This window comes from Triticum aestivum, chromosome 7D, assembly GCF_018294505.1.
Source record: "Triticum aestivum cultivar Chinese Spring chromosome 7D, IWGSC CS RefSeq v2.1, whole genome shotgun sequence".
NCBI classification, from domain to species: Eukaryota; Viridiplantae; Streptophyta; class Magnoliopsida; order Poales; family Poaceae; genus Triticum; species Triticum aestivum.
The window spans coordinates 629,953,464-629,973,566 of record NC_057814.1 but is presented as its reverse complement, the minus strand read 5'-3'; the positions used below and the strand labels follow the sequence as shown (position 1 = coordinate 629,973,566).

The following is a 20,103-nucleotide window of genomic DNA, read 5'->3' as shown; positions in this document are numbered from 1 at the left end:
GATATAATGGTAAAAAAAATATATTGTATGATATGGAAATGAAGCTTCATTCCTCGTGCTGATGAGGAAACTAGTTAATTCACCACCGCCTGGACTTGTTTCCAAGAACATGCAAAGATGGTCAGGAATTAGACACTAAACCCTGTTTTCTCCTAGAACTGTGTAATGTTCTGCTTCTGCCCCAACTGATATACATTGGCTGTTTGGTTCGAGGCCTTGCATTGCCACACTTTGTCACACATTTCTGCCAAGCTTGCCTAAGGTTAGTTCAACAAAATGAGAGCCACAAGTTGGCAAGCCTAAGAGAATTTTGTCATACATTTTGTGTATGCCATGTGGGGCCCTAGTGTGGCTTGCTAAGGTGTGCCTTGAACCAAACAAGTCTAAGTTGGTCAAACTTGTCTAACCTTAGATGTGGCAACCTTTGACAAACTTATTCACAAACCAAACATCCTCACTGTATTGCAGACCCTAAGACCGAACGCATAGAAAAACATAAACAAAACAGACTAAACCCAGAACATGATATTCTCAGTGTAGAATCGTGCTGCTTCCTCCAGTATTCCTGGGGCCTCTCATTCCTAAATATGTTGAGGAAACTTGAGTGGTCATATCATTCCATTAGAGCCAGTCGAGGAGGATGTATATATTCTTCACACTGAACAAATGAGACATGTGATAGAGCAATAAGAATCTGGGATCCTTTATCTCATCTCTAGCTATATGTTTAGTTCAGCAAACAAAATGAGATGGCAAAAGAAAGAGAGAAGATGCAAGACGAACGCGGATCCATTCTTTTATGAAGGTATGTAAATCAGTAAATGGTTATGAGAGGGCATCCAATCAATGCAATATAAGTAACCCACAATGGTACTCTCTCCGTTTCGAATTACTTGTCGTAGAAATGGATGTATCTAGAACTAAAAAATGTCTAGATACATCCATTTTTTCGACAAGTAATTCCGAACGGAGGGAGTACTAATTAAGTAATGCCTTCACCAATAGAAGCAAGGTTTGCGGCTGGCCCCATTAACGACTTACTAGTAAGTTTTGCATGTTACATCACCAAAACGTAAAGAAAGTTTGTGTGGGCTTCGCATTCACCAAGCTCTTTTTTAGAAAATAATTCACGAGTGGAATGATGACCTCAGTGCCATGCCCCAAGTAGCATTGCTATCACCCGATGATTAATTTTCTTTTGATCGAATGTTAATCAAACAAGTATTCTTTGACAAATTGGAACATATCAAAGTCCTGCATTCATTCAGGTCATTCATTACCATTGTGCAACAAACTATTCCATGTTCAAAGACTGTCACACTGTCTCCCACATGGACCCAACTAACATCGCCGGCCAAATAGATCCTCGTGCCATAACTCTCTAATCACTGTAGTGTTCATCCCAGAGCATTGTTCCCTGTGCATAGAAAATGAAACTTGTTAGTTGTTTCAAGTGTTTGATCAGCCATACTATTAACCGTGATTGGTTATTCCAACAATTGTAATTCCTGCACAACTAGATTAATCTGTCTCGCAAGTGTCATTAACCATTTCTTATTGGCGAAGATTAACTCCTATTGGCTAACAGAGAGTGCTGTTTAAGAACAATCAACTAAGACCATGGAGCCATGGCCACGCAAAACTGCTACATGTTGACACATTGAGTAGTGGATGAGCTCTAAGCTCATAGCTCAGTGGTGGGAGTGCGGTGGTGTTGCCCCATTCACCTGTGTTCGACCCCTCTCACATTCTCTCTTTAATACAACTAGATGACCCGTTGTGCCCATGGCGCAAAAAGCGAGAGCAAGCCGAGTGTTCAAACCATGTATATGCGACTGATACATGATAGACTAAAAGAACGTAATGTGATCACTTGATAATAGCATACTATGCACATCAGAATATTTAGATACAGTCGATGCATAACATTATAAGAGGCATAAGATCAGTTTACGATAGCTTATTTTCATTACTTTTATCAAGCAGGCACATAGGTAGAGATGCATCATATAGACACCTTTGAATTTGCTATATATGATTGGTAGCGTTATGACGAATATGTAGCAGTACCAATACAACCGAGGGGATACATCAATATTAGGAAGTCTCGTTGCGCCGTACTATAAGTATGAGCGTAGATAGATACGCCTATATTTCTCTCTTCCTTAAGATGCTCTAAAATAGCCCCATAATACACGGTTATAACTGGCTTTTTGCGCCACAGATGGACGATCTATAATATCTATGCTATGAGGAAATCCATAAGGAAAGACAAACCAATGTGGAGAGCATAAGAGCATTATAAACATGAAGTCTGGTACACAAGCTAGATATATGTGACATTGAAGGTTTACGATAGTGCCCTCATGGGGAGTCAACGGTTAGACACAGGCGGAGACGCTTTGCCTTGCGCCCAAAGGTGAAGGCATACATCATTCCTTCATCTATGTTTCCTATGTGAAGAACTCCGTCCAGTTTGTTGTTAAGGTAGCCCTGTCAGCAGCTCCTTCTAGAGAAATGTTTTCACTTGTAAAGTAGTAGACCATAAAGGAACCTGCACCCTACAAACAGGGAAATATCAAAACTGGAGGAAGGTGAACTGGAAAAAAATAGTAACTTCACACGAGAAAAATAACCTCTCCAATATGTACAAATACAATCGGTTTAATAAGAAACAAAACAAAAACAGAAACACAAATCAAGAGAAATTAAGAAATGCATACCGGACCATGCTAAGCACCTTTAGTTTGAACATAGGTCAGGCTGCTAAACCAAATACACAAAAAAATAGTTAGGCAATATTTCAAGACAATGAAGGAATTAATAAGATGGAGAGCTGCATTATCATCATTAACAAGGAAAAAAGCATAGGCAATGAAGAATATTTGTTTTATAGTAGGCATGAACATAAATATAGACATGCACAGGATATTCTTCCACAATATGTAGCATAGGCAATGAAGAATATTTGTTTTATAGTAGGCATGAACATAAATATAGACATACACAGGATATTCTTCCACAATATGTACAATTTAATTTATAGAAATCCATGTTGTTTTATAGTAGGAAGAACACACTTCCATCGACAAAAATACAAAATAGAAATGTAAGATTCAAGTAACTATACAGATAGGCAACACAATAGAATGTAAGACATGATAACATAGAGCACTGTGTCCAGGGGCAGTTCTTAGGAACAACAGTCAATTACATCATATAGTAATTGGATCCAAAACCATCAACCCATGGTACCTTTTCTACAGAAAAGCACACAAAAATATGGCATAAAAGCTTCTTCTGATCTTCTCTACCAAATATGATCAGTCTGATCTTCGTGACTATGATCAGTCTGATAAAATATGCAAGCGATATGATACTACCAAAAAGATGAACACAAACTTGTGACTTTGTGAGTTTCATTGTGCACAAATCAGAATAGATGTGTACTGAAAGTCAAAAGATATTCAAGCTTCCAGACGAAAAAGTTCGATAAAATAACTCAGGATGTTGCAATCAGCTGGCATTATACTGCAACCTAGAGTTCGCCACGAGCTAAAGTGATCCTCTTTTGTGGCCACGAGCTAAAGTTATCCTCTTTCACGGGTCTGTAGGTGCTAAACAGAGTTCATTAGAAAGAGAATTAAAGAACAGAAGAACAACAATATATAATTTTATTTTTCTTCGTCTGCACTCACCTCTCTTGTTGCTGGCGCTGCGAATGCCAGTGTGTGGAGCTCCGTGTTTCTTTCTATGTTTGGTAGTTCTTTCCTGCAATCGACCGGCAAAATAGTAAGCTGATATTAAAGTGTTTAAAATGTTTCCACCCGATGTACAAGTAATGTCTCTTGAATAAGTTGTGTGAATGGTAGACGCACTTGGTTTGATCGCGTTTGTCCGGAGCTTCCATAGGGGAGCAGTGCCGATGGCCGATTGATCTGAGCTTGCTGGGGCGAACCACATGGGCTGTACATTGGTCTTGAAGAAGATTTCAAAGAGCAGAACCAACAATATCTAGTCATATGCATACTGTCATCATGACCGATGCGGATGATGCCAATTTCCAAGCTCGCATCTGATGTTTCTTGTTTGACAGCCACCTTCTGCAAGCAATGGTTAAGCTTTCATGATGGGTGATCTCTTGATGTTTTTTAAGCCACAGTGGAGTGGAAAACACGGGATATTAGCTATTTCTGTTTAAAATGTGGACCAAAAAGTGTGGGCATTCACACATGAATTAGTAGACAAACAACCAAAAATCTTATAGATACTTGCCATCAACAGCTATTTGTTGATTCAGTTATATTAATACATCTTTTACAGTGCAACTTCTGTAAGCAACTGCAAGTAACAGATTCATTGGACATGCGTGAACTATCTGTTGGTAAATGTTGCACTAACATCCAGGTTATTAAGTTACTCGACTTATTTTGTTTATTAATGTGTGTTCAAATGCACTAAGAAGGATTTATATTAGCTAATGTAGCCAGCATTTTTGGTGGCCGCGAAAACGGTACTTTTGTTGGGATCTTAAGGCGTATGCACATGCATCTATGGCCATAATAACTATCTATCCTTTGTAGCCAAATACAGGGAGATAGTATGTACGGTTGGACTTGCATGATGCATTGGGAAGAAAAATATCTTGCACTGGCAAGGCTAAAGAAGCTAAAAACCGCATTCGTATTGTACATAGTAGGCTTGAAGAGAAAGAGGAGGACGGACCTGAGTGGGATCAGAGGCCCCATAGGATCTTGGATACCTGTGCTTAGCTTGCCGGTGGGTGCAGCCGTGGCGCAGGCATTTGTTCAGGACGGCTGTCAGGACAGTGGATCTACGCCATAGGCACGTCACTGGATAAACCGTCAAATGCTTAACAAGCCCTGCATTCAGCTAAGCATAGAAAAGTAGCGAATAGAAGGTGGAGTCAACTAATACAAATTTTGATCAAAACTGACATTAAAATAAGGAAAACTGTATGGAACAAAAAATATCACCAAATGCCGGACTACTTTATTTGTAATATTGTTCATTAGACACGTTTAAGGATCCAAATTCACACAACAAGTTTGTTATTTCTAGATTCATTTATCAATAAAGCATGAAGCAAACTTAGTAACTTCAAGACATACCATGAACAAGAGCATAATTAATCTACCCAGATTGTCAGACACGGATAGCTGAGATAGCAAACACATCAGAACTAAAACACACTAACAACAAAAGCATGCACCTATTGGTGTAATTATTTGATGCACATCTTTAACACGACCCTGCCATTGAACTGCACATCTGTGCCACAGACGACTCAAAACTAAAAATAGAAAAGATCAGAAAATAAGGGGACACATATTGTATAAACCAGCTAATGGGTTCTTAAGCCAAGCCAGCCAACAAAGATATAACTTGTGATCAAGATATTCAGTTAGTACCTACTACTACAGATTACTAATTATATTTATACACTCACATGTACATTACACATTTTTTTAAAGAGTAAAACAATCTTTAATTCAATGTTTTGTTAATCGCTCTGAACCAAGCATCGATGCTATCTAAACTCCTATCGTGTGAATTATCAATTGAGTAAATCAAAAGAATACTACAGAACAATCAATATTTGCCTATTTGGTCTAGACGTAGAAGACTGCTCATATTTATATGTTATAGGAACTCCATACTTTTAAATTATAGATAGCAAAGATGGTCAAGAGAATACATAATCTATAAAGCAAAGAGGTGGAACAACATTAACTATCATAGAAGAATGTTGTTGTGTTCTCCTTTCGCCCTTTGAGGGCTTGATCGAGAGTGATAGGGCTACCCCCTTGTTGCTCGCATATCTGGTTCACCTATCCTGCATTAATAAACATAGTGTTACAAACAGATAATATGAACAGAAAAATATCATTATTTTAACCTAGTTAAAATTGGTCCCGTCAAATAACAAACGATTGAAAATTTGTAGAAAATGAACCGAGATTCCACCAAGTAGGCACAGGGATCATAGCAATCACAAACCTAACAAAATAAATCTAACGCTCTAGTTCCAACACCGGCAACCGGCAGAATCTGTAGCCAATTCTCTATCAGACAAACCCATTCCATCCCGCATGGCGGCAACTCGCTCAACCACGACTTTGACATCTCTCATTTTCTCCATAGCCAGCATGCACGCTTCTACATTACTGTCACCTAGTTTAACATCTCCAGTGCCAGAAGACACAAAGTGTTGTGTCGACGAGAAGAATACTTCAGCGGCCCCTGGTCTTTCTGGTAGCGCAAATATTCTGGCGGCAGTATATCCCCCGCGTCTCTAGTCCATCGTTTCAGCACGTGCTTGACAGGAAGCTCCCGAAGATTAAGGTGTATCATGACCTGCGTAACAGGATGCACAACAAAATCCCTTTTTTATATTTCAAGCTCCGTTCATATCAGATGCACATAGGAATAAAAACTGGATAGCAAAAAGCAGGAGATAAACTCACGTTAAGGGCATGGCTGCAAACCATCCCATAGTGCTCAAACATCGATCTTGGAGCATACGTCAAGTCTTCGGTGGAGGCAGTCTTGATCACGCTTCCTGTACACGGCCTCCGGAGTCCACCTTGATCACCCATGAAGGCCCATCGGCCCATCCGAAGAGACGGGCTGGCTAGGGTAGCACCCCCTAATCCAAGACACCGTCAGCCGGGTTGCAAGATTTTGTTTACCAGGGACATGCAACGTAACATTGGTTGACGCTTGTGTTTCTTAGTACTCTCTCACATAATGTTAGGTTACTCCCAAGGGTGGACGAAGAAAAGCGGATCACTTTCCGTCTCATGAACCAGGATTTCAACATCACTATGGAGGAGTGGTGCAACTACTTTGGCTTCACCAACAATGATGATGATATTCGCTATGTCTATGAATTTTCGAACCGCACCCGAGGCATTCATTTAACCAGATGAGTTACCATGGCTACAAGCATAGGGCAAGTTGCATTGAGTGTCTTGCTATTTGATATTTCTATTATGTTATCACTAACTCATTGCAGGCATGAGGAGAAGTTTTAAAGGTGAACGAAGAGAATATGCCAATTTTGGGGAAAGCAGTAAACCTTGCCATCGGTTATTCGCTCAACTTAGGGGCAATACTTTTGCTCCACCTTGCACACCAATGAAATTGTGCACAAGGATATATCGTGTGTGGTGGAGTGGTCACCATGTTGGCCAACTACCTTGGCCTATAGACTACACCAATCTTCGCCCCATTGTCGGTAACACTCTTATCAATTTAAGTGTTCTTACTAGTGCTGCAATGGTAGTGGTTCGCCGTCATCGTTATTATATTCAAATTCTTGGAGTGGAGTACTTGCTACCCACTCCCATGCCTAACCATTTCTCGATAGAGAACATGATTTTGCATTATGTGCCACAAGAAGGAGATGCAGCATTCAAACAAGATGCCCCTGAACCGGAACAAGTAGATGTAGAAGAACTCGCCACTCATGAGGAAGAGGAGTAGCCCCAAGAAGAAGCACTAGCAGAAGAGGCCTACACCACCTACTCGGATATCTACAGTTTGCAGGGCTCCATCAATGACAGGAGCAACCTCGCTGAGTCCCTTCGAGACACGTCCGTGCACATGAACAACAGCTTCTTCGAGTGGAGCCAAGGATGGGCTCCGTACCAACTTCCGCCACAATGACCTCACCGGTTTGGGTTTGCAAAAGCTTAAACTTGGGGGTGCTCACTACCACGTCTCCATCAAGATGTGGTGGTGTTATTTAATAAGTTATAATGAGGTTGTACTTCAGGTCGCCGAGCTTCAAACACTCTGTTGGTTTGTTCCAACACTTTGCTTTTTATTTGCTTTTGTTTTTTTTCGCCGGTTGCAATTTTTTGTTTGCAAAATTAGCTTTCAAAAACCCAAAAATAGAATAAGTCTTGCTTTGCTCTTTCCTTTGCCCTTGGATTTCGTTTGCATTCTTGTTGATATTTCAAAGGAGTTGATCTACGTCAGCCAACGAGGAATGCAATCTGAAGGAAGAGAAGTGTGAAAATTCATGATCATGAAGGTATGTCCTACAACTCCCATCTTTTGCACCTGAATTACTTACAATAGTTGTAGTAGTATGTGTGATGTCTTCAAGTGGGAGTAAGTCTTGATAGTTAAAACAAAGGTTTTGTTCTAGTAGCTAAAATAATTTAGTAACATTTGTTCTATTTAATCTGGATAACCAAGACTTGCCGTGGGACTATTTTTAAAAGAAAGTGATGTTAACAAAGAATAACCATAAATAAGAGAAAGTCTCAAAAGACTTGGGTGTTGAGAAAAATTGTAGAGAAGATGATGTTAGAGATACTCAACCCCATAGTGTTAATTTTTTAATAGACTCAATAGCCCTTGTGGATAAAGTTATCCAGAGGAACTTAGTTGAAAGGTGAGGGAGATTATGCCAAAATCTATATTGCATTTTTACAAGGTGCTTTAGCTTCTCGATGGTACCATGGCCTTGTCACTCAATACGTGTTCATGTGTGTAAATGTGGCTTCGTCACCTTTCTTGATGTTATGCTAAGAACTCCGCTGGTCAATGAACGATCCACCAGAGTTTTTTGGCTCGGATTTTGGCTACGAGTTTGTTACCATACGTAGTGGCAACACTACATTGAATATTATTCAGCTTTCTTTTGAATGTGTGTTTATGTGGTAATCACCAAGTACTGATTGCAAGATCTTGAAAGAGACAACATATTGGTCCATAGTACTCAAGCTTAAGCCACTGTAAAACCTTATGCTTGATCATTTCTTTGGCATAATCCCGTCACCTGACAACAAAAGTTTCAGCAAGCAATGATTGAAATAAAGTACTTGAGAGCCTTGATGATGAGACACTCGTGGGTGTGTTACCGAGTTACTCTAGAATCATGTTGTCTTTACATACCTTTGACTCCCCAATTTGTGTTTTATTGCTCAAGAAAGAAAATATCTTCCATGTGTTCCCGGCAAGCAAGTGTTAACTAGAGTAAATAGAATAAAAGTTACTTTGTTATTTTGTTTAGTTGAGCAAGAGCTTTGTGTTGAATACCTTTACTTCACTAACACTTGCATAATAACCATGCAATTGCTATAGCTATACTAAGTTTTCAGGTCAAGAAGCGGAGGGGTATCTAGACATACCGATCGTAAGTGAACTAAAACCTTCTCGTTATTTCGGTTTAAACAACCGAGTTCCTTACGGTTTGGATTTCTATCTATGTTACTCGAGGACGATCAAGTTTAAACTTGGGGGAGTTGATGAGTGTTATTTTTACGCTCATCACACCTGAGTTTAAACCGGTTTATTTCATAAAAGGGACAATGGCATTTTTGTCCCTGGTTGGTTCCTACCCACAGGTTTTGCTCTTACTTTTCGAGCTTGCTCAGTTTTTCCCTTACTTTTTTCACTGAGGTCTCTCGAATACCCTTCCGTCACCATTCTGTGTCGTCAAAGGCCTTTGACCGTTACTTTGGATCAGACTACCCCTGGGATAAAAAAAGAAAAAAAGGAAAAGAGAGAAAGTGAGCTTACCTTAGGCCCATAACTGTTTCTCCAGCTCAGGCCCAGCTGCCACTCATCACCTTCCTCGCTCCAGAAGGACAGAGCGGCTGGATGCCCCTACCCATGCCCGACGCAGCCGCTTCCATGCCATCTCCTGCAGTATTACGCATCTCCGAGACGCCGATAAGCCCTACACATAGCCCCTGCACCATTCCACCCTCTCTCCCATTCTTTCCTTCACTCTTCCTCGAATTCAAGATGTCCTAAGAGGAGACAGGCACTACTGCTCACCGTCATCATGCCCACGCCAGTCTCCTAGCATCACCAACATGTCCATTAGCTCTGAATCGTCGACCTCTATGTATATACACTAAAGAACTACAGCCGGGGCGCTCTATAAGCTCGCCATCGCCGTTGTCTTCAACCTCAGGAGCCGACGAATGCTGCCGTTGATTCATCTCCATCCACGCGTCCCCGAGCCTAGTGAGATGCTCTACAGACTTACGGCAAGCCACCATTCAAAATATACTTATTCTCATAGTCAATTGTGTCCCTTAGCTAGCTTCTATGTACAGCCCGTGAGCTCCCCGCCGCCGGCCATGTCGCCGCCGTCGCTAGGGCTAGCACAAAGTGCATAAGCGTAGTGATCTCCTAGGAATCTTTATCACTCCTCACCTCATGCTCCCGCGCATCATAGCACTGACGTCGTCGAGGCCGTGCGTGCGCTACCACCACGAGCTTGCTCTCGTTGAGCAACATGTAGGAGATATGCCCTAGAGGCAGTAATAACAGTTATTTTGTATCTCCAAAGTTTGTAATGAATGTTTAGCTTCCATGCTATAACTGCAATGATTCTCGAGTCTGCAATATCCACGAGGCTCGGAGGGAAACTCATGTGCACGTGTGGTATACTAAACGGTAAAATGTATTCCTGGTCTTGCCTCTAAGACTGGCTCATGTATTGCATGATGATCCTGTTTTCCTGACCATGGGCATGTCTATGCTGGCAATTCTGAGGGCGCGATGTTGGTAGAACACTTATGTTGAATCGACCCAAATTGATGTTATGCTATGAGATTCTTTTCGTCACAAGTTTATGGTTAATAACATAGAGAAGTTAATGTTTGCATAATTCCTTAGACCATGAGAGTATCGAGTTCCTTCATGCTTGCTTCATGAACTTTGGGGCTTGTTAAACGTCATCCGTAAATGGGTGGCTATTACGATGGCTTACGGGTTCATGGAAAAGTATGGCAAGTAACTTAATAGCTCAAGATTGGGATTTGCTCCTCCGACGATGGAGAGATATCTCTGGGCCCTCTCGGTGTTACGGTATCCATCATCGTCTGGCCAGACACTTTGTGATTTGATCACGGGGATGCCGGAACACGATAACGAGAAAAGAGAACAATACCGGTAACGAGGTAACTAGCATAGTGGACAAGTTGTTGATCCACGGGAATGCCAACATGTCTCACCTCGGGTATTTGTAACATATCGCGAAGCAAAAGGAATAGCTCACTGCAACGGGAGGTTCACTCGAATATTCATTCGTGTGGGTATAGGGGTCAATATGGGTGTCCACGGCTCCGATGTTGATCATTGATAGGAAGGGGTTTCGGGTCATGTCTATACTTCACCGAACCTATAGGGTCACACGCTTAAGGGTCATCTATCTGCTGAATACTAGACAGGGAGTATGAGAGAAAATCACCGAAAAAGTTTCGGACACCGGAAAGGTTTCGGACAGCGGAATCGTACCGCAGAGAGAGGTCATCGGATAAGTTTCGATGATACCGAAAAGTTGTTTCGGGATATACCGTTAAGTCAAATTGGTTTCGGCACATGCCTGATAATTCTTGGAGGGTGCCAGAATCATTCTGGAAGCTTTTTGGAATTTTCTGAGATAAAACCGGAAATGTTCCGGAGCTGCCGGAACCACTTCAGATGCGTTTTGCAGATGAAAATCACTAAACCGGAATTGTTTCGGAACGCGTTGAAAATTATTTTAGTGGGTACTGGAAATGTTCTAAGCCCACATAAATATTTTCAGTTCGAACGGACGCTGAAAAATGTCGTCGTGAATAGTGAAAGTGCTTTTTGGATATTTTTGGAGAGCCACCTTTTTGGACTTGGTCAAAGTTCTAGAAGGAAGTGGCTTACAAGGGAAGGAACCCCATTTGGGGGGGCCCCTAGGGGTGGCCGGCCATGGGTGGTGGAGCTCCTTGGAGCTCCACATGGCATCCCATTTTGTCCTTAACACCCTCATGTATGACCTAATGCATGGGGTTTTTTTGGTAATTTGTGGAGGCACACTACCCCTTGGTTTTCCTATAAATAGAGGAGGTGAGGGCTTCCATCTCTTCATCCCTTGCTCTCATACACATGCCATGCATTATCTGGCTTCTTCTCTCCCTCCCACGAAAAGAGTTTCGTAGAGCCGTAAGGCTGTCTGGGTTCCGGCAGGAACTAGTTCTGGACGGCGAAGCCCTGCCGGATAGCTGACACCGTATGTGTGCAACCCCGTAGAGAGATTGTAGTTTCGATCTTTTGCCCGAGGGGCTGTTCGAGTGTCCTCCTGAAGGGCTGTCCGAGTCTCCGTCTGAGTTTCGAGGGTCCTCCCGAAGGGCTGTCCGTGACATCGTCCGGGGGACTGTCCGACCGCCTCCCCAAGAGCTGTCCGGAGAGGGAGTACATCCTCACGGTTGGGAGGTTGTAAATCCTAGCTGCGGGGATCTGCACCGACGATCTACACCGACTCTTCTTCCGCTGCGCTTCGAGTCGGTACGGATCAGATCAAACCTTGTATGCAGTCTCCATAGTGGTCCTGGGCGTGCTCGCTATACCGAAAATTTTCGCTTTCTGTTGCGTTCCCCTACACAACAGCCGGAGTACAACATGCTTACCGGATATAGATCCACTCATTTCTTTGTTCCGCCCCTCTGCAGCAGACAGTTGAGCCTTTAACCTCTCAATCTCGAGGGCTTGTTGCTCATTGGTATCTTCTAGCTTATTATAATCATCAATTTTTCGAGATAGCACGCTACGGCCAGCTTGTTCTTGAGATTCGGCGTACTGTAGTGCTTCTCGAGCATCCTTCAGGTCCTTCTCAAGTTGGCCAATGCTCCTCGGGGTAGTCACTCGGTTCCTCAAACTCCGAAACGGTTCCCGACTCTACCGATAAGAACCAAACCGAAAAAGAGCAAACGATACGGTAAACAACCATGGCATGGCATTATGCTTCAAACAAATGCATGCATTTCAGTTTAACAGATTTGGCATGGGAACCTACAACTATCAACATTAAATGAAGCCTTGATCCATTGGTGGAATGAATCAAGTAGAACTTCATGTGCAATTTAATTGAATTAAATATTCTGGACAGAAAAGAAGGTATATGTTGTTAATGATTCATGAGCGTGATAAATTCATGATCTACACATGATTCTAGTGCAAATGGATATAAAGAACATCACAAACGGAGTTACGTAACTCTAGATATGATCGGAACGAGTTTTGGAAGGTTACGAATGTAACAACGAATAAAATGATGTTGGGAGCAACAAATTGGAAAGCCATTTGCATTTCTGGAATGCATGGTTTGAGTAGGCCCAAATGCATATAAAATACATAGGGATTGGATTTAGAATGAGAAAATTGTGTAGGACAAAGTGAGGGGGTGTTTTGCTCAAACTTTAGACAAACATGCATTTGGTTTGCTCAAACCTGAGAACAAAGTGCACCAACAGAAACATAGCAAAATTCTGTTCAGGATACACATATCATTTGTCCAACTCCAATCAAGTACGGAGAACTTGAGAAATTGGCAAATGATGGGGACTAAAATGCAAAAGTACATGGTCCAGGAATTTTAACATGCTGAAAACAGGAAACAAATTGCATATTCAGATTCACTGGATTTTTCTAGCTCATTTACATATATAATATGCCTATGTTAAAGTTTGGATTGGGAAGATTCAAATTATGCAAATTTTAGATACTTTAAAATGTTTGAGCAAAATCCAGAAAAGAATAATTCAAAAATAAAACAAAAACCAGAAAAGAATAAAATGCTACGGCCACCCCGGTCCAACACAGCCACTGAGTATGACTAGTGGGCCAGGGTGCCATGTGTCAAGTGTGTGTATGTGGATGTCAAGTGGGGTCCACCTATCGGCTCGGGAAATATTACAAAAATATGGGTGTGTTCGTCCTCTCTTTGCGCCCGAGGGGATTTAAACCCCGGTGGTTTGAGAGAGAGAGAGAGTGTGTGTGTGGCTCATGCCACTGGGCTGGGACCGTGCATCTGCTCGAGCATAGCCGCGATGAAATTTGAGTTGGATCTAGAGCATGATAAAGTGGTCCTATGTGGCAGTGAGAGAAGGCAGTGGTGCAGCGAAATGGTACAAAGCCTTCTAATCCTAACCGTGCATCTGAGATCCAACGGTCGAGATGAGCTCAAATTCAAAATGAAACAGGGAAACAGAGGAGGTGTCGGCGGCAACCAAACATACGGCGGAGCACTCGCCGGAGTTGAATTCCGACGTGCTCCCGAAGCGTGAGTGTGTGCAAAGGGTGCAGTGTGTAAATCCACAACCCAGACAACCAACCATGGCGCCAAACGTCGACGGGAGCGACAGTGGCGACATGCCGGAGTTGGGGGCGCTCGGTTGCTCATGGAATCGACGCTAAGACCAGCGAATGAAGAAACTAACGCTGACACGCTACTCTACGGATGCATGCGAGTGCAGCGATGCAATGGGGACGAACCAGAGGTCGTCGGAGCGTGGCCGCCGACATGGCCGCGCGGAGGAGCTCTCGGGCTCGAGGTGAATCGGGCAAAACCGGACACAATCGAAGGGGGAAAGGGGTAGGAGGTGCACGGGCATACCACAAGCACGACGGTGTGCTTGGCTGGCCGAGAGGTGGACAGAGTATACGACAATTGACGAAGGCGCGGCAACGGCCGAATGGGAAGTAGAGGAAGAAGACTGCGGCCATAGGCGTTCTCGCTTCGCGTCCGTGTAGTAGTCGATGTAGAAGAAGCAGATAAGTCGACCAGACACGAAGACGACGGTGGAGGGGAGCTCGGGCTACGTGGGCGCCATGGACGCGCTCCAGGAGCTTTTGGGCTCCCTTCTAGATCTCGATCTAGAAGGGGCCTAGGGTTTCTGTGGGCGAGGGAAAGGAAGTGAAGGCGAGGGATGGGTGGATGGTGAGCTGCAGGAGAAGATAAGGCCGAGTTGCATGGGCGAGCGCGGCGTAGGGCACGCGGTCCCCGTACTCTAGCTGGAGCTAGACGAAAAGTTGGGTATGCGTGCCCTATAGAGAGAGGCTGACAGGTGGGGGCCACATCGACACGTGGGCGGAGCGTTGCGAGGGTATGTGGGTTAGCCGGTGAGAAAAGGGGGCGAGCGCAGTAGCTGGGCTGGAGCGCGCGCTTGGCCTCTCTCTCCCTCTTCTTTCTTTTTCTTTTTTCCTTTTCCATTTGTTTAACACAGAAAAATTGAGAGAAAGAAAGCAAGGGTTAGAAAGGGAATTTGAGAAGACTATATATATATTTTTGGACTCGGAAAAACACGTTGGATTTAATAAAATTGGTTTGAGAATTTTTGGAAGATGAAAATTTGCACAAGTTTGAATAAAATTCAAACTGTTTTAATTTTCAACCCCATTCAAATGAACTCCAAATGGGCTGAAATTTAAGAGGGTGGCTCAACACATTACTTGTGATTTATGGCCCATAGTTGGACATTTTTGGAAGAAGTAAAAATGTCACTTGAAATTTTAGAAATTGGAAAAGAAAGAAATGGAGTTGTATTGGAAACTTTGGAAGTTGTTAGGGAATTAGGGAAGTTGAGCAACACAAAACTTAAAGCATGAGAATGAAGCACATGACAAACATAAATATAGCATCCAAGTTGATTAATGTTACAAAGATGGCAGGGTAACACTTCTGGGCTGTTACATCTATATAATCGATATGACTCTTGTCCGAAAGGAAAGATGTCCATATGTCTCATCCTATCCCGTGTCCACGATGGCTTCCACTAAATTCAAGGGGCGATGTTGAGTACAATTATAAACCATGCCAAATTCTCAACAAAACTGCTAAGAGTCGGAAGATTAATTAAAAATATCCTTACTCGAAAGTTGAAGGTTCAATTTGTTAACATTTAAAGTTGAGAGACGAAACCCGCACAACTATTTAATACGAAGATATCAACCTCTATACCAAATGATGCACATTATAAAAAGAAATGACCAAATGGCAGCATAGATAAGAACATACAAATAATTTTACAAAAAATCTCGTTCTCTTGCGGCAGCACTCCCTTTGGAGGACAAGCGGGGCACTACTTCAAGAGTGGCTACCATACGACCCTCTTCGACGGGCCTAATGCGGGCTACCGCTGAAGCTTGGAGCGGATGCTGATGTGTGTTGGCTGAACACCTCTCTTTTGCTAGTGTTGTTTTGTTTGCGATTATGACATAACCAGTGTTGCATCACCCAACCACCTACATCTTAGATAGCCCATCCTTGTGTTGTGTTGTAACTGGTGCCCGGTGTTTCGTTGTGTGTGTGTTTTCATGTTTCTTGCCTCCGCAAGATGTATTGCCCCTCAGGCTATATGGTTTTTGATCCAGTTTTTCACATAAACTGGATCATGATTTTGACCCAGTTTCCACATAATAAACCGCCTCATTTCTTTTGAATTGATAGCAACTACTACTAGATGTTACATTAAGGATTCAGATTCATAGAGTATATACATACTATTATTTGGTGATATATCCACTAGGCTCCGCATTGCATGCGTGGATTCAGTCACTTCCTATTTAGTTCCTAGTACGATCGATGCACGCACGCACAACTGCGTCAGGGGCTGCGTCAGGAGCTTGAACACCTGGGCTGGCTTAGGCATGCTTGCTACGAGACACTAACTACTGGAAGTTAAGAGTGCTAAACAGCAGTAACGCTTAGACATGTTTGCAATGCGCTACTCGAACGGGATACATATATTGTCAGAGGATTCCTCAGAGCGTGCGACAACAGCTGCAGCGATCACAATAAGCAACAACACATGCACGCCGAAGCATTCCCACCGACGCCACAGCTCCAAACCAAAATACATAACAAAGCCAGTTTATGTGCTAACAAAAACTTGCAAACAACAGGGGTGAATAATGATAGTTGTGATTGTTTTTTATTAGCAGAGACTTGCATCGAAACATGCGACGTGGCAGGGTCTCTGTCAGCCGCTTTCAGCGTTGAGCTCAATGGGACGGCGATGACGACGATGAAGCCTGCGTGGAAGAACAGGCCGGGCTGCATTAGCTCTTATGTTTATCTCTCAGAAGGCAAACAAAAGAAAGACGTTGTTGCATTGGCTTATCATGAACATAATCAATTAGGCATGCTAGATAAGAAAAACGTTACTTTGACCTCCGTTGATAAACTGTCTAAGAACTACCAAGAGGATGTATAACATCGATTACCACTACTTTGTAGCTCTAACTCACTACAGACACGCATAAACATAGCATGCCATTGAAATGATTATGCAGCAAGGTTTAAAAAATCATTATGCAACTCAGAACACGTGATAAATTTGCTTTCCTGGGTTGTAATGATCTGTCAACAAGTCTCTGAACTTGATAACATTGAAGATGATAAGATATGCAGAAACCAACATTTCTCTAATCTTGCAATATTTCTACTACTACGGTTCTCACATTATCAAAAGTAAAACTGCTGAAAACAACAATACAAAGCAATTCATAGCAAAAGAGAAGAACAGTCAGATCAAGATGACAAGATAACAAACAGACCGTTAACAAGACCAGGAACGAAACAGGAGCAACCGTTTCAATTCGTTCACAGAAAGTTAAAGTACAAAATTAAAGCACATACAAAAAGAGTGGAGATGTGATCTGAAGCTAATACCTCATGCTCGTGTGCATGTCCATGACCATGCGCGTGATCATCATGGCCATCCCAAGGATGACGCATACCCTGAAAACATTGATATCATTAACCATGTATGCAAGTAAATCAAGAAAATGTGTAGAGTGGAAGGACGAAAACCGAAATAGAATAGAGCAATACCAAGAGCACAGCGCCGTCCTGTTTAGCCCTGTAGAAAATCCAAAACCTGCAGAGAGGTTAACTTTGATTAAGTTTGTAACAGCAAAAGCTTGCATGCTGTTAAAATAAATGGATCATGGGTCTAAGGACATATAGAATGATACTTATGCCTGGACTGGATATGATTAAAAATACAGAGCACTGACACAATCAACATACAATGGAAGATGCCAAGCTTGAATCTGGAAAACATGGCCAACTTTAATATTTTGATCTAGAGCACCAATGCAATTATGCAAGTGTGGTCATGATGAACTATGCTGGAAGAATCTGGACATGGGCGGTGAAAGACTTGATGACTAAATGGAAAATAACAAAAATGATTCAGCAGGTTGAAGAAGAAAAGCTGAGTGGAACAAAAGTCTTAACATGCTTCTTTGTGGCATGTGTGTGTGTTCTTTTTCCTGAAGTCATGGCATTTTGGTTGCGAACTGATAATAACTCCAGTTATGACGGAGATAACGGTCAATGGATTAAACCATCATTATTTCTTGTATAGTTGATTGGTCGTTACTCCCTCCGTCCGAAAAAGCTTGTCCGAAGCTCATCCCTCAAATGGATGTATCTAGCACTAACTTGGTGCTAGATAAATCCATTTGAGGGACAAGCTTTTTCGGACAGAGGGAGTATAATATAGGTTCCAGATGTCTTGTGTAATGAAGATACAAAGGTTATACACTCGTAACACCAGACGCCCCTTTCACTTCACATAAGGTTGTAAAGATATGCCTGTACCAGTTTGCTCAAATTTAATGCTCAGCATGAGGCCCTCATACTGAAGGCACTACCCTGAACCTGGGAACGTGATTACACACTTGTTTGCTAACCTGGGTAGATGGTCATCCTCTTGTTGCATGGTTGGAAACTGATAAAAATGACACGCACCACAGTTACTACGGTTGAAGGTACCAGAGTATATGATAACCTGTGTAGATGATCAACCCCGCTTGTTTGCTAACCTGGGTAGATGACCGCCCTATTGTCGGAACGTTGGGAACTGATAAAAACGGCACGATACACCGCTTGCTACGGCTGAAGGCGAGATTTCTGTTTGGTCTTTGTTCAAGAATAGCACAGGGCAAATGCAACTGGAGGTGATTGCCTTCCTAGTACAAGAACCTGAAAGACCAAATCTGAACAACTCCCTATGAAACTTCCTCCTACAATCACCACTGCTCCGGCGACGGAGCGGCCGGCGAATCGCATGGCCCAGACGGAACCAGATCGGACAGACGGTACGCGCGACCGAGCACCTCCCACTCTAGATCCCCAAATCGTGCGTTTGGAACAAAGAGTTCCCAATCAAATCCACCATGACCTAGAGAAATCCCCCCGCGTACGGCGGATCCCGCCCGCGTCCCCGTTCGGGCCAGGGTCAACCGGGGAAAGCGGGCGGCGGGGGGAGGCGCGCGGGCCGGGGGAAGGGAGGGGAGGAGAGGGGATCGAGCGGGCGGGCGATTACCACATGGTGGCGCAGAGGCCCTTGCCGGCGATGGTGTGCCAGCGCTTGTTGTGGGGGATGGTGTAGCCCTTGTACGTCGTGCCGCCGTGCGCGCCGCCGCCGCCCATCGCCGCCGCCCGCCTCTTCTCGGTCGGTGTCGCCTCGTCTGGGGGATTGTCTCCGCCTCTCTGTGTGTGCGCGCGTGGTGGCCGGCGGGGTGGGGGTGGGTGGGGTGGGATGGATCTGGCTCACTGCCGCAGCGCGTGTTGGGCCCGAGAGAGAGGGAGAAGGAGGGCCCGTGGAGGGAGGTTGCCTTGTTAGCGGCCCTGTTCTATGTGTCCCCTAGATATTATTGCACTTGAGTCATATGGCTCATGTGTGATTTTTGTGCATGTAGCAACATGAAACACATGCTATACATGATTCTTTCTTTTTTTGAACCCAATCCCATTTCATTCTGCGACGTTATTATACAAAATTTTACTCTGAGTTGCATAAATACAAATAGCAATAGTAATTCCTCATCACAAACCTGATATGAAGTACATAGCAAATAAAATAGAACAAATAGATTATCATCACAAATTACCTGATTTGGTCAAAAAAATTATGTGGTCAATGGCCTTGTGTGTGTGTGTGTGTGTGTGTTATACATGATTCTTTGTTTATCCAACAGTGTATGTGTAATTTATCTATCCTTCGAAATATACTTATTAGTACACCGCACTCCAAAGAAGGATAATTTTCATAATGTAAACTTAAATCATATTTCAAGCTGTAACACAACATAAATAGGTCAATTACACTGCTCTGAAAGAAAAATTAATTCATATACCACATGCCAAATAAAATCAAAGACATATCATTCTATCTACAAGTAACACAATATAGTCTTCATTTTTTTACCTTCAAGGAAACTTCATTTATTTCTACAACATCACTCCTAATTGACATTTTTAAGTAAGCAATCAATCAGTTAAAACCA

At 42.9% G+C, this 20,103-nt stretch overlaps 1 protein-coding gene across 1 annotated transcript; it reads right to left on the bottom strand.

Annotated features, from left to right (window-relative positions):
• Positions 1-16,530: 16,530 nt before the first annotated feature.
• Positions 16,531-19,375, bottom strand: LOC123166461 (NADH dehydrogenase [ubiquinone] 1 beta subcomplex subunit 2). The gene is made up of 4 exons (XM_044584264.1): positions 19,140-19,375; positions 17,639-17,684; positions 17,477-17,545; positions 16,531-16,836 (listed from the first exon to the last, which is right to left on the bottom strand). The coding sequence occupies exons 1-4, from the start codon at positions 19,244-19,246 to the stop codon at positions 16,807-16,809; spliced, it is 252 nt and encodes an 83-aa protein (XP_044440199.1). The 5' UTR covers positions 19,247-19,375; the 3' UTR covers positions 16,531-16,806.
• Positions 19,376-20,103: the final 728 nt, after the last annotated feature.